The 14,616-nt window shown below is 37.7% G+C and overlaps 1 protein-coding gene across 1 annotated transcript in view; it reads left to right on the top strand.

The window, feature by feature from the left end:
• The window catches only part of crybg2 (crystallin beta-gamma domain containing 2), a 61,240-nt gene that overhangs the window by 36,493 nt on the left and 10,131 nt on the right, over positions 1-14,616 (top strand). Inside the window, exons 5-15 of the mRNA XM_088603041.1 lie at positions 4,084-4,131; positions 4,681-4,799; positions 6,920-7,079; positions 7,750-7,889; positions 8,536-8,662; positions 9,203-9,238; positions 10,296-10,432; positions 11,014-11,140; positions 11,803-11,948; positions 12,205-12,331; positions 14,496-14,528. Coding sequence (XP_088459167.1) covers positions 4,084-4,131; positions 4,681-4,799; positions 6,920-7,079; positions 7,750-7,889; positions 8,536-8,662; positions 9,203-9,238; positions 10,296-10,432; positions 11,014-11,140; positions 11,803-11,948; positions 12,205-12,331; positions 14,496-14,528 — 1,200 coding nt within the window. The remainder of the gene's footprint in view (positions 1-4,083; positions 4,132-4,680; positions 4,800-6,919; positions 7,080-7,749; positions 7,890-8,535; positions 8,663-9,202; positions 9,239-10,295; positions 10,433-11,013; positions 11,141-11,802; positions 11,949-12,204; positions 12,332-14,495; positions 14,529-14,616) is intronic.

Below are 14,616 nucleotides of genomic sequence, written 5' to 3' on the forward strand. Positions count from 1 at the left end.
TTTTTCCGACTTTCTCACAAAGACTTCCTGACTAGGTTTGATTAGCTGTTCTAAATTGTCCCATTCACTGAAACTCTTCCAAGAAAGCAATTGTTGGTTTTCAGCCCTGCCCTGTCACGGATGTTGGAAGGGATGAACCGTAGAATGGCAGCATAAGAGCATAAGAGACCCTATGCGTAGCGGCGAGACAGGAGTTAGCCCGGGCTCAGCTGTTCAGGAAATGCCGTATAGAAACCTATGCCCTCAGGTATCGGACGTGGGGTGACTTGGTGCTAGGCGGGTTTCAGGATATCCGAACGTCAATGCTGAGCCAGTAGCAGAGCAGAAGCAGGAAATAAATAGGCTACACAACAAGACACACCAGAAAGACAATAATCACAGGGAACTAGGAACAGGAGGAAGGCAGAGCTGGTGTACTAGGTGTACTGGGCGTGACATGCCTTGTGCTGTGTGCTTCCAGCGTGTCTTAATCCCACTACAATGCTTTCTGATAATTAGAGTCCCATGTTTTAATGTACTGTAAGTTTCTCATTTTATTTGAGTGACATGTCTTTAAACCTCTTTGGTCAATTCAGTTTTCTAGTTAAAAACACTATGGCAAATATAAAACAAGACCTAAGCTGCTTCTGACTGAACATCACAGCTACTGAGTGTTTCACTTCATCAGTCTCTCAAGCACAGTTGATCACTTATACTACAGCCTGTTAAACTAATATTTCAGTCTTACAGTTTACCACTCGATATAAAACATGGTTGTACAGTTTTACAATAAGATCTTGACAATGTTGTCAATAATATTGTTGTCTTATTACTGTATGTAATAATATTATTGATAATATAATATGGATAAAAACAGTGGGTATTGAAAGTATTTACATTTTTTGTTACAAAATGAAATCATAATTTATTTAATTGGGATTTTTTTTGCCATTGATCAACACAAAACACTCTATAATGTCAAAGTAAAAACAAATCTCTGAAGATCCTGATTAATTAATTATAAATAATAAACAGAAAATAACTGATTGCATCTGTATTCATCTGTATTCATCCCCTAAACCTCCACACCTAAGTTGGCTCTGGTGCAGCCTGTTGTCTTTAGAAGTCAAATCATTCGTTGAATGTAATCCATCTGTGTGCAGTTAAGGTGTCCTGCATGCGTTCAGGTTAAATACACCTATGTCTTGGAGATCCCAGAGTTGATTAGTACAGTTCCCAAGAAAAACTACATCATGAAGTCATTTGAAACAAATAAAAAGCACCAATCAAGGGAAGGGTATAAGAAAATTTCCAAAGCATTGATTATCCCCCAAAACACAGTAAATACAGTCCATTATGATTCCATATTGTAACAGAATAAAATGTGAAAAAGTGACTAGAGAATATCTTCGAAGCGTGGGTGTCCTGTCCTGGTATTGCTGCTAAATTCAATTTCATATCAGCTCTTTAATGCTCAGTTCTGCTTGTCATTGGCTTAGATGGACAAGTCTAACATTCAGCAATTGAAAGAGACCTGAAATATCCCTGCGATATTTCAGGACCAATATTGGGCACCCCTGCAAGAAAACAAAATGGGAAAATGGGGTTCAACAATACCCATCATACAAAAAATGTACTCGTATGCACAGTAGAACAAATGTAGAACTTGAAGATAAGACTCTGTGGCTTAGAAAGACAAGACATGCCTGTATCTTTATTATGGTCTATTATGATTATATGTGTGGGTGTAGCCACCACAGCCAGATAACACAGATATGAAGGGAAATTAATCATTGCACCACGCCATTATAATCAAACTGATACTTTTTTCAAAGATTTGTTCTTTCACTTAAGTACATGTGTATATGCTCATTTCTGAGAGCACACATGGCCCCTGGTTTGAAAATGTGTAATGTTTTGATTGAATGCTGCTTTGTTTAGCGATATGACCTTGTTCCGAGATCCTGATAACCATACAACGATTCATAATAACATTTGTTGTGATTTACATTAAAATATATCAACCTTGTCAGTTATGAAAACTTGCATGTATTATCATTATTATAAAGGTTATAGTCTGTGATCTACAATCATGAAGGCGCTCTGTGGATTACAGTATGTAGCCCATCACTCAAGTACTGTGTTACTGAAAGCAGGGAGGCTTGAGGAAAGGTTAATTCAGTCAAGGGTCTGTGGAATTGGTCTGTTCGGGACTGGAGGGTGCTGAGTGATGTCAGACTGTGATAAACAGTGTGCTGTATGAACTGTTATTCCACTTACTTCTCCTGCATTTGCTACTCTACACTGAGCTAGTAAAAAAGTATCTTGTGTTGAGTAGAAAAGATTGCAAGAAAATAATAAATGCACATCCTGTGAAATTCATGGTTGTTAAATCCCAATCCTGTTTTTTGCACCAGTTCAGGTCTCAGTTACTGAACAGACCCTTTACATTTGCTTAGTTTAATTTGCTAAGTTGTGCTAATTTCTTTTTAAAAAACTGTAAAGATTTTTTTATGCTTATTAAGCAGATTTGTGCTTTGGATTCACCAAACGATAAATAAGACAGATCATCTGAAGTGAAAAATGCAGCTTCATGGCTCACCATTGCTGGATGACAATTGCAGCTGCTTGTTTGACTGTCTTGAAAGAGAAAAAGAGAGGGACGGTACCACCTACTGGTCTGGGATCAATGTGTACTACTGTAATGTTGCATTTCACAAGGCAATCCAAATTCATTTGTGTATCTGAACTGCTTATCCAAATGTCATTCAGCTTGCTAAATTAAATAAACCCTGATTAGTTGTATAACTTTGAAAGCTGTTAAATACTGTAGCCATCGCTGACAAAAAACTACTCAGCTGTGACAGGCTTCTTTGTTATTAAGGTCTGCCTAACATAAGATCACGGAAATCATTCTGTTCTTTAGTGCTTATCGCAGCTGCCTGAAAGAAGAAAACCTTTGCATTAAAGAAGAAAACCCTGACACAAAAGGTTAAGGAATTTGACCTTTTCTATTATGCAAAGATTATGAAGATCAGTGGAGTTTAAATCAAAATCTCATCCAATCCACCAGATTCAACTTCCGTTTAATGGGTGCTTTCTGTTCTCAGGTGATTTTATTTGTCTGCTGAACAGAAATCAAGATTTGAGATTGAAATTTAACTCTCTCAGGATCCTTCTTGTGTTTATTTTTTTTTTAAACATAAATGCCTATTAAATCGTTTTATTGCAGAAATTGTGTAGCATAGCTGTTCAAAGGAATTACAGCACACTCTTACTTACTAATTATTATTATCTGGATATCATAGTAGAAAGATCTTTTTTTCAAAATATTAGAAATTATGCACAAACTCGTAATGGCCCTTTTAAATTATGTATTTGCATACTTACCACATTTTCCCAAAAACATTAAGACATAAAAATAATGAAATATAAAAAATTATATGGCCTATAAATTAAAAGACCCACAATACAAAAACATACAGTACTGCTAGATGAATTGGCTTCTGGGAGAATTGGCCCTGGTGTGAGTGTGTGTCTGTCTTTATTTGTGTGTGGTCTGCAGTGAACTGGTGTCCCATCCAGAGCCTACCCTGCCTTGCAGCCGTTGCTTCCTAGATTAGGCTCCCTGCATTGGAAGAAGTGGTTAGAAAATACATGGCTGTATAAATTAACAGGTCTGTCTGTGAATAGATTAGGGAACTAGCACTCGTTTATGAAGTAAATGATATTGTATATAAACAGTTTTTTTTTGTTTTATAGAATTGTTATTTTGGAAAAGCCTAATAACCACAATAATGCAGACTTTCAAAACTGTTTATATTAAAAACACCAGAGTTTTGCTTTGGAGATGCCGAACCTGGGATAATATAAAGGAAATGCAACCAGACAGCAAAGTCATTGTCTTGGTGTTTTTTATGACTACACCCTAGTTGACCTATGTCAACAGTGACACTGTATACACAGGTTGGGTCCTTGAAAGACTCTTTTCAGGGTCAAACTGCACATTCCTGGCATAACTCTTCTGTGACAGCTACTGCATACTGTGGAAACGAGTTGTGACACTCCTGTGCCCTGATTGAAAGCCTCTCTCTGTGTTTTCAGCTCACCAAAGAAAAGGAACATGGCAAGCTTAACCCAAGGCCAGGCAAGGTAATACCTAAGTCTGTGAGACCTAATTTGAAAAACAAAATGTGTTTTTTCTCTTTTTATGCCTGCCGCTTCCCCAATATGGAATTGCTTAGATCACACAATGTACACCATCAGGCCAAACCTCTTCTTTTTTAAATAATCAGGGACTCCGAGAATTACATTTCATACTGAATAGTGCATAAATATGTTTTAAAAAATGATTATGCATAGAAGCATTAACTACATCATGCAAAGTTAAGAGGATAAAGTATCACTGATAAAGTTCAGTGATAATTGCCTTGCTCTTGGGTTTGGAGGTGTCAAACCCCTTTAGCATCGCTACCCTTTGGGTTTTACAGGGCTTAACGTAAGCATTGGTCCCATTTGAAAGACACAATATGATTGCTTAAGTGAAATTAAGTAATTTAGTGCAGTATTCCGTTACTCCATGCTTCCTTCTCAGTAGTGCAGGAGAATGTTGTCCACTTTATAAATTCTGCAGCTGATTGTCCCACAAATCTCAGAGGTGTCTCATGTTGTGTTTTTTCTGATGTTTCTTGGACGCTGCAGCTATTCATTTATGATCAGCCGGGGTTCTGTGGGGGGAAGATCGAGGTGCACAGTGATGTCATTGACGCCACCCCATGGGATTTACCAGAAACCATCTTCATCCGCGTGCTGAGAGGAGGGTGAGTTTGTTCTCTTTCCTACATAGAGCAACTGGCAAGAAATAGAGACAAAACCCCTTCATCTTGATCACACACAGTACTGTAGAAAGCACCTCTACAGAGGCTTTGAGTGAATTAAAACAAGTAATCCAGTTACTGTACCTGTCAGCAAAGGACAGTTTGTCCCTGGTACATTGATGAAGTACATTGGATAACATCGTTCAGAATGTGTTTACTGTATATTGGTGGAACACAGCCTCTTGAGAAATGAAATCTCACGCTTTTTTCCCCAAATGAGAACTTCATGTAAGCTCCATGCACTGAGCTTTGAAACTAGAAAAGATTAGATGATTAACAGGGGAAAAGAATGTGTCAAAATATTTGAGATGGGATCACCAGCTGTTTTGTTCGAGTTCATTTAAAATTCATTTTCCATCATTTATTAATAGTTTTGGAGATAATAATGGAAAGCTTTAATATATATATTGCACAGTATGAATAATAAATGAATGGCTTTTGTGTGTAAACAAAACATTACCTATAAAGTATTATACTGACTTACTACAATGTCATTGGTCGTTAGGCAGCCTATCAAGGAGTGCCAAACTGCTTTGAGGCCTATATATGTACAGTATACATACTGTACAGTATACATGTGTGTGTCCACATATTTTTAAATTAATACTTTGTATTTTTTCTGTAGAAACTGCAAAGAAAAATAAAAAAATAGAATATGTTGATGAAGTATTCATTCCCTTTGCAGTGGCAAAACCTAAATTTCTTCAGCTGCCCAAAATTATTTTGACAAGTCATACAATCAGTTGAATTTGTTCTGTGTGCCATAATAGGGGTTTAGTTTAGTTTAAAATTAATATACCTGCTGCTGTAAGGTTCCTCAGTCAGGGAGTGAATTTGAACTAGATTCAACCATGAAGACCAAGATAAAGTTGAAGGAAGGCACAGATCAGAAGAAGGATAGAAAACACTTCAAAGTCCCTTAATATCCCTTTGATGCAAAGCTGAAGTAGAAGATATATTACAGCACTGCCTAGGGCATGCTGTCCCTCCAAACTGAGCCAAAGGAGGAAATGTGTTAGGGATGCAGCTGTGAGATCATCGGTGACTTTGAAAGGGTAATAGAATTCAGTTGCTGAGACAGGAGAAAATGTCCATGAGTCAAGTATAACATACAATATGAATGGGAAGAGGATGGTATGGTGGTGCAGTGCCCTGCAGCACTGGGGGCCTGGGTTCAAATCCAATCCTAGGGTGCTCTCTGCATGGGTTGCGTCCGGTTGCTCTAGTTTTTTTCCCTCACAGTCCAAAATCATACTGGTAGGTTGATTGGCTCCTGGGAAAAGTGGCACTGGTGTGTATGTGTGTCTGAGTCTGTGTGTGCCCTGCAATGGACTGGCATCCCATCCAGGATGTACCTTGCCTTGCACCCACTGCTTGCTGGGACAGGCTCCAGCTCCCTCATGAACCTGAACTGGAAGATGCTGTTAAAAAGGAATGGATGGAGGAATGGGACGAAAGAAGACTATTAAAGAATAGTCTCAAATTCCACATGGTCTTCGCAACACAGCAATTATGTGATTGCCACTGCAGACGTGGCAAAAGATTTAGTTATCACAAAATTCTAAATTTGAAATGATATTTTCAACAGAATGAAGATGCATTGTACAAGTGTACAACCATCAGAAGTAAATTATGATTAATAATAATACAATTTTCATAAACTCAGAGGGGAATGAATACTTTTCACTGAATTGGGAAATCAGATGAGACTAATTTTAATGTTTAAAAGGAGTAGATTGCTTGAAAGACTGAAAATAAAGAGCCCTTAATATGGCATAGTTAATGATACATTTGATGGTTCGCGGATAAATTATAAGGTTAAGATGGGTTTTGCATGTCTTGTAGTGACATGTATTAACAGTAAATATTATGTCATAAATGTCACCAGAGATGCCAAATTTTAAGAATGATTCTTTCCACCTTTGTACAATACTAAGGGTCTGATCTGAGATCAGAATGTATTCATCAGATTTTTCTAACGTTTAACTTTAGTATCAATTGGTTACTAAATAACCCCTGCAACACAACCAGTTTCAGTGTCTAATGTGTGCCTTGCCATCCAGGTGGGTACTGTATGAAAAACCCAACTTCAAGGGGGAGAAGATCCCTCTGGATGAGGGCGACACTGAGGTGACCTGTCCCTTTGGGCTGCCAGAAGGACAGGAAGGAGAGCCACAGCTGAGCAGGAAGTTTGTCATCGGCTCCCTGCGCAGAGCTGTCAGGGTGAGGCTTTCACTCCAAGCGTTTGTCCGGGAAATGATGCAATAGACCTTTATAAATTTACAATATAAACCATGTCAATTAAAATAATCAGATGTTATACGCATCTTAATTTGTGCATATTTTTGTAACACTGTTTATTACGAAATTTGCCTATTTACCCAGATCAGTCAGTTGAGAATAAATCCTCACTTACAGCAATGACCTGTAGAATTATACGACAGGAAATTTACTGCTGTTTGTAGTAAACAGCTCTATTTATTATTGTTTTCCTTTGCTGTAGTGTAGCAATGTTAATGAAGTTTCTTCCTCAAGAATGTAACTGCAGCATTGCTTACTTAAGTGGGATTTGAAAATATCACCTTCCTCTTAAGACTCTAGAGGCCTTACTACTAATTACTTTGCCAAAATGTCTTATTATCCTGAATGTGGCAAATTGTTAAGACAAAATGCTGAAATTGTTTCAGTCAAGTAACACATACTGTATGTAAAGTTTAACTGAATACACCATACACATACAGCAGACACCAAACATAAATAAAATGGCACTCAAGGGCTATCAGAAGAATGCACGGCATGACTGTATGTTTTTGTCACAGGCTGCGTCATTACAATTACAGATTCCATTATAATTGTTATTACATGTAACAAGGGTTTCCTTCTGGAATTTCAGGATTACAGTGTTCCTGAAATCTGCCTGTTCCCAGAGGAGAATGCAGAAGGGAAGAAAGTGATATTTCGAGACACCTCGGAGGATGCCCGGATTTTTGGGTTCCCGATAAAAGCCAACTCCCTTATTGTGAATGCTGGGCTGTAAGTATGCAGGGAATCCACTTTCACAAATTCAAATGCTGCGTCACGCATAGTGCTTGGTGGAACTTACAACATCTTTTCATCTCAAAAGCTGTCTTGCATTAATTCACTCTTATGAAACTGATAAAAAAATATAGTAGAGTAATAATAATAACACATGCCTAAATGATAAGAGACTCTTTTGGACAATCAATAAGAGTGTAAAGATAAGGATAACTGTGATGAAAGTAAATTAAACTAGAAGAAACTGCCGTTCAGTATAGATACCTTTGTATACATTACCAGACAGCAGATATTGTTTTTCTCATCAAATCAGCTTTCAAGTGTTTAAATTATTCCATGCTGATTCCTGCATATAACCCTAAGCCATGTTTCAGAAAATGTCTCAATGGACAGCTTTCTGAAATGTGTTAATTCTTCCTCATGAACAATGGAGTTGTCATGGTGAAAGCCATTTGAATCCATGTGTGGCAGGTTGGGGCACAGCCGATCAATCTTGCCATTTTTTTACTGTAGATTTATGCAGCTAAGTTGCTTGTCAAAATGTCCTGGGCACCCATTAGATTGTGTCTTAATCCCAGGCTGTAGGTTTTTTACCGTGATGCTCTGTCATTTATTACAGCATGTCCTCTGTCCTGTTCCATAGGTGGTTGGTGTTTTCCAAACCATTCTTTGAAGGGGTCCCACGAGTACTGGAAGTGGGAGGGTACCCTAACCAGGAGGCTTGGGGTGCTACTGAACCATATGTGGGCTCCCTTCACCCACTTAAAATAGTAGGTCATCATCACACACTTAAGGAGAGCCACATTATTTCCATATTATTTCCACATTATTTCCATGCCTTGCTCCCAGTTTCCTAGTTTTTGGCAGCTGGTGTACACTTAATTGCATTGTTTCAGCAGTTAAGAAAATAATTATCTTTCTACTGTTTAATAGTTAAATAAATTATTCCATATTTAATAGTAGTATTCCACTATTTAATAGTTAAATAATTATCTTTCTACTTTCTACTGTTTCTCATGATCATTTATGGCTAGGACAGGCTGAGATCACTTAAGAGGAGCTCTATTTCCAAAAAAACAATATTAACGAATTCTATTAATCAATTGAGCAAAAAGAACCCAACAATATTAGAGAGACAAACAGAATGGGTATGGAATTAAGTTTAATGTTGATGTGGGTGTGAGAGTAAATTATTAAACGCCTACACAGAGCTATATAGTTTTTATTTGCACTGATGTATTTGGTTACATGTTCATCCCAGTATGCATTCTTTGAAAGCATAACTGTCATGGTTTTTAATGTGATTGCAGGCTGAGCCAAAGGTGGAGAAACCTAATGAACCAAAGGTAAGACCTCCCAGCATTGCTGTTCTTAACAGCATTCCACAGCAAGGGATATAAATCATTAGCAAAATACCAAACATACTGATATTTTAAATCTTTTTTTATTAATTTGCTTTTTTCACTCTTTTAGATACATTAAGGCACAATGTTCAGTTTACATGTCACTGTGCTGAAGAGGTAGTATAGTATGGGCTACCTTCTTCATTCCATTCTTTAGCTACTTAAACCTTTTAATATCTTTCTGCATACTGTATGCACCCAATGAGTCTCTCAAGGCATTCTTTAGGGATCTTGCTGCCTAGTTCTAGCAGCACAAATGGAAAGCAAGAAATGTTCTTAGTGTAAAATGTAAGGAAAGGTGAGGGACAAATGTAGTGCTGAAAAAGCATTAACACACTATGCTTTAAGAAGCATCATACATTATTGCGATTAGCTGTGTACTGTAGAATGCCTTATTGGTCATTCTGAACTTTACTTCCCCCAACTAAAGTTTTCTAAATATTTCCAAAACCACTTTGTAGATATAAATGTTGGTGCCCTACACTTTAAAGCAGAGTGATTTACGATAAAAAAGTGTGAAACTGTTAAATTACTAATAAAGTATCCTTTCATTTTACTGAACACTTACTGAAAAGTAGCACTTAAAAGATTCTAATGCATTAGTGTCTGTGGGGCCATAGACATTGCAGGTGTACTTTTTGTACCCCTTTGGCGATCTTCCAACTGAAAAATTGATAACCTGTGCTTAATAGCACATATGTGTAGATATTATGTATTTCAGCTGCTTTATGTTGCACTTTTGAATGTTTTACAGTATCTTGCCCCTAACCTGTGATCTATTAGCATTTCTCAGAAGTAACACACTTGATTTTAGTTTATTGTAAAATAGATAGGCTTGCATATTCATAATCATTTCAAAACCGTAATCTTCCAGAAAATGTTATGTAAAATAAAGCATGTAAAAGTCATTTTGAATGAACTGTAATTTTCTAAACTGTTTTGCTACAGTAGCAGTGCTGCATTGGAGCCTCCAGCTCTTTAACTGCTCCCTCTGTTTCAGATAATAATCTATGAGAAATCGTACTTCACGGGGAAGAGTCGGGAGATTTACACGAACACCAGGGATTTCATGACCAGGGTGGACAAACAGAATGTCTTCATGTACAGCGCTGGCTCCATCAAAGTCCTGGGTGGAATGTGAGTGACAGTTAATTATTTTAAAGATAAAGCCTGTTTTTAAAAATGTTCTACTTTACTTTGACTATTGTAACAGTCAAAGATGTTCAATTTAAAGTCATGTCAAATATAATGTATTTTCTGCATGCTGCAAAGGGAAACTGCTTTGTGTGCTTCCATCAGGACTTTCAAGTAACGGCTGGACGAGATCCTTTAATCAATTAACTTCCGTGAATGATGTAAGAAATCTTAAACAGATTGCCCCCTGGGGTAGAGGTTTAAATGCCACTGGGGTTCATTTAGTCCCTTGATCAATTCATTATCTGTGTATCTATAACTTGATCCTCTGCAGTGACTGTGTGGTATCAGTATAGCATACTGGTTGAGCAGTTAACTCTGGACTGGCGATTGGAATGTTGTGGGAATAAATCCCAGGTGAGGCACTCTTGTTTCCCCCTCGATCAAGTTACTTCGCTTCAGATTGCTTCAGTAGGCTGCCCAGCTTTATAAATTGGATACCAACATGTTAAAGGTTTTGTTGGATAAAAGTGTCAGCCAAATCAATAGTAATAGTAACATGTCCTGATTCTTTCTCTCCTCAGCTGGGTGGCTTATGAGAAGGAGGGATTTCGGGGGCACCAATACCTGCTGGAGGAAGGGGATTATCATGACTGGAGGGTGTGGGGGGGCAGCAACTCTGAGCTACGATCCCTGCACCTCATCAGAGCAGTGAGTCCATTCATTTGGCTGAATTAAAAATACACAGAAATTGAGATTATCAATAAGCATATGGCATGCTTTGTAACACTTGTATTGGAAACTGTACCTCACAGTCTCACAAATCAGTCTCACAAAACCATTTGCAATATACCACATGAATTTAGTAGTTCACTAATTCTTTGGTCCGAAGGTTGTTATGATCACTGAGTACAAAAATAAAGGTTAGAAACCTGCACCCTGTGATATCTCAAAAGCTAAGCAAGGCAACAGTGTAGTGGTGTTAATGGAACAGTAGGTGGCACTCTTTTCTCTGAACAGACAGGTCCAACGCCTCTAGGATAACAATGAAAACACTGTGAGTCAGTGTGCAGAAAGTGTTGAAATGATCTCCTCTTAATACTTTGGGCATTTAAAGATTCCATAGCATGTGTGGTTAAAGCATTTTCATAGGCAAAAACAAAATCAGATATCAAAACCTCACTAAGACTCCTCTACTGGTCACTGTTAAAAGCCATGGCATTCATAAACCACTAATTTAGCAGACACAGCTATACATGGGGTTGAAATGAGCTGCACATCCAAAAGGGAAGAGGGACAGGAAACACACTTATCAATAAAAGCTGTGGTTCTAAAACTGGCCCATAACTTTATTACCCATCCACTTGTTCCAGGATTTCTCAGATCCCATGATGATAATGTTTGAGGAAAGTGAGAATGAGGAAGAACCCAAGACTTTTGAAGTGACAGAGGCTATCCCAGATGTGGAGCTCTTCGGATACCAAACCATAACTCAGTCCATTCATGTTCTGAGTGGAGTGTAAGTGCTGCTGTGACAGAGTGAGCCGATTGCAGAGTTTGAGCACTATGCTTTTGAACTGATAAAACTAAAAATAAACTGGAAGAAATGAACTTGTCAAAACCTGACCATTTGAATGAGGAGAAACTTACCTCATTGATGATCAAAAGGTCCCTCATTAGTTTTGGGATATGAGGGACAACATATCTTAGAAAACCAGAGAAAATAAAAGCACTACAGTATATACTGTACACTGACTGTGCCCTAATTTCCCCAGGTGGATAGCCTACTCCCATGTGGACTTCTCTGGAGATCAGTACATACTGGAGAAAGGGTTCTACAACAGCTGTCAGGACTGGGGAGCCACTGATTGCAAGATCTGCTCAGTCCAGCCTGTCCTGCTGGTAAGAAGAGATGTTATTGCTAAGGGGAGGGCCTTGCCGCTTCTAAGTAAGGGTTTCTTAAATCTGGGGTGTGACCTGATGTTGTGTGGTCACAGCCTCTCAAGGGAGCTCACGCAGAACAGCCTTACCTGTAGTCACCAGGTTTGACAGAGTATTTGCCCAAAGACAACTGCAAAGCAGATGCAGTCTATGCAGGAGTGTACTTACAGTATGTACTTCATAACCTTCACTATCCAGGCTCAGTATTTGCCCTCCTGAATGCAGGCTTGAAACTTCAAATGTTGCACATTAGAACAATTGCCTTCATTTCTCCTAAAATGCAGTGGCACTCCTTGTAATGGCACATAATATTTTATTACAATTTCAGAAATCGTACAGCAGTAGCACAGAATCCTTATGAATCATTAAGGAAACATACAAATACACATCTTTTCCAATGTGCTTGAAAGTGCACTGTGATACAGTATATACAAGAGGAAAAACCAAACTCCCACCCCTACGTTTCCTAGGACACATGTAGGACAGTCCCTTAAGTTTTCTTTTTGTACATGAATAATATTATTAAATTACACATCTTATCATTAGAACAAGCATGTATCATTGACAAATAAACTTACACAAAACTGTGCATCATTAATACTGTAAAGTTTTAACAATACTGCTCAAGGAAGTAAACAGTATCTGTTTCAAATACCCAAGATACTATTTCCCTTGGGCAAACTGTAAGCAAAATGATTTCTGTTTTATTCATTGTGTATTTTTACCATGCTGTGCCCACAGGGCAAGCAAGTACAGTTAACAGCATTAATAGGTTTAATAATTCAATGAATATCTTTGAGTTACCTGATGCTAATGAGTGGGCTAACAGAAATTGTTACAAAAAAGAAAATTAGAGATATGTCTGAGATACATACTGTATATCACTTAAATGCAAAAGATTAATATGTGGAATAGTTTTGATATTTTACCTTGATTCTTAGAGAAAAAAAATTGTTTCCCAAATAATAAGATATTTTTCGAACCTATTGTGAAAAAACACTTTTAATTAGCTCATCTATTTTACTCTGGATGGCCATGCCTAAGTTAACAAGTACAAAAAATAAGGTTTTGGAGCCAAAGAGCTCTATCATGGATCTGGCAGCCAGGTCTTGAGGCTTTCAAACCTTGTACTCTACAGTATTTTACAGTGATGTAAATTGCCAAATAATTTGCTTGAATGTCCTGATGGGAAAATAAAACATAAGTAGGTTGTTTCAATTTCTATGACATGAATTTGAGGTTATTACTGGTTGCAAGGCAACTCAAGCAGTGTAAATATGTACACAATGAGGCATTACTTTTAATGTGCATCAATATTTTATGGCAGATACTCTTTAGACGTCTGTATTGAAAATTTAACTATCTGTTGCACTTCACAATATCCTTTAAATGCTGTTATACAGTATATCCAAATGTGTGGTGTGCTATTTTGTGTCACTTTAACCAAGTATAGGAGACATAAGTCAGAAAGCTAAAACTGCCACAAAATCCTTTTGTTTCGGTGCAATCAATGTTCAGAAAAGGGAAGGTCAAATAGGCTTTGAGCTTTAGTAGGGGCACTTTCAGAGTGGCAGGTACTGCAGTGCCAAGCACTGTAGTGCTACAGTAGGTCTGTGCTACAAGATCTTATTCCTTGTTCTGAATATTCGGCCTATACATAGAGAAATGAAGTTCAAGATTAAAGTTAACTTAAGAGTTGCAGTGACCTCCATTAATACAATGATATCATAATGTTAACATTAATACAATGTTTTTATCAAGAACTTCAATATAACCCTTTATCGCTTATTAATTTTCATGCCTCATGGAAAGTTTATTTGGATCTCACAATAGCACCAGTGATATCAGCATCATTCCCAGATACATGGAAGACTGTTGATCACACACACAGTCTTTCAAGGCTCTAACTATGCCCATCAGATTCTTTTCTAGATTCCTACTCACTTTCTCATTTCCAGCGTGACATTTCTGTCACTACTAGCACTGGTATTTTTTCTGCAGCTTCTGCCACAAGGGTATTATTTCTACTACTAAGGGACATTTAGTGTTGAGACTGCTGTTGTTTTTTCTTATTTTGTGCTGTAAGGTTTACCTTTGAAAGATGGATTTTGTATTTGCTTTTCAGGCACCAAGAGAAAGTCAAGACTTCAAGAATGAGGTAAAATCAGATTTGCCAGCCACTGACTATTCCTACTTGGGCTTGGAAAGACAGTAGACGATTTTGTTTAACAGTGTATCTTAAGGTA

The sequence above is a fragment of the Lepisosteus platostomus genome, chromosome 13 (genome assembly GCF_059453375.1).
Source record: "Lepisosteus platostomus isolate fLepPlt1 chromosome 13, fLepPlt1.hap1, whole genome shotgun sequence".
NCBI classification, from domain to species: domain Eukaryota; kingdom Metazoa; phylum Chordata; class Actinopteri; order Semionotiformes; family Lepisosteidae; genus Lepisosteus; species Lepisosteus platostomus.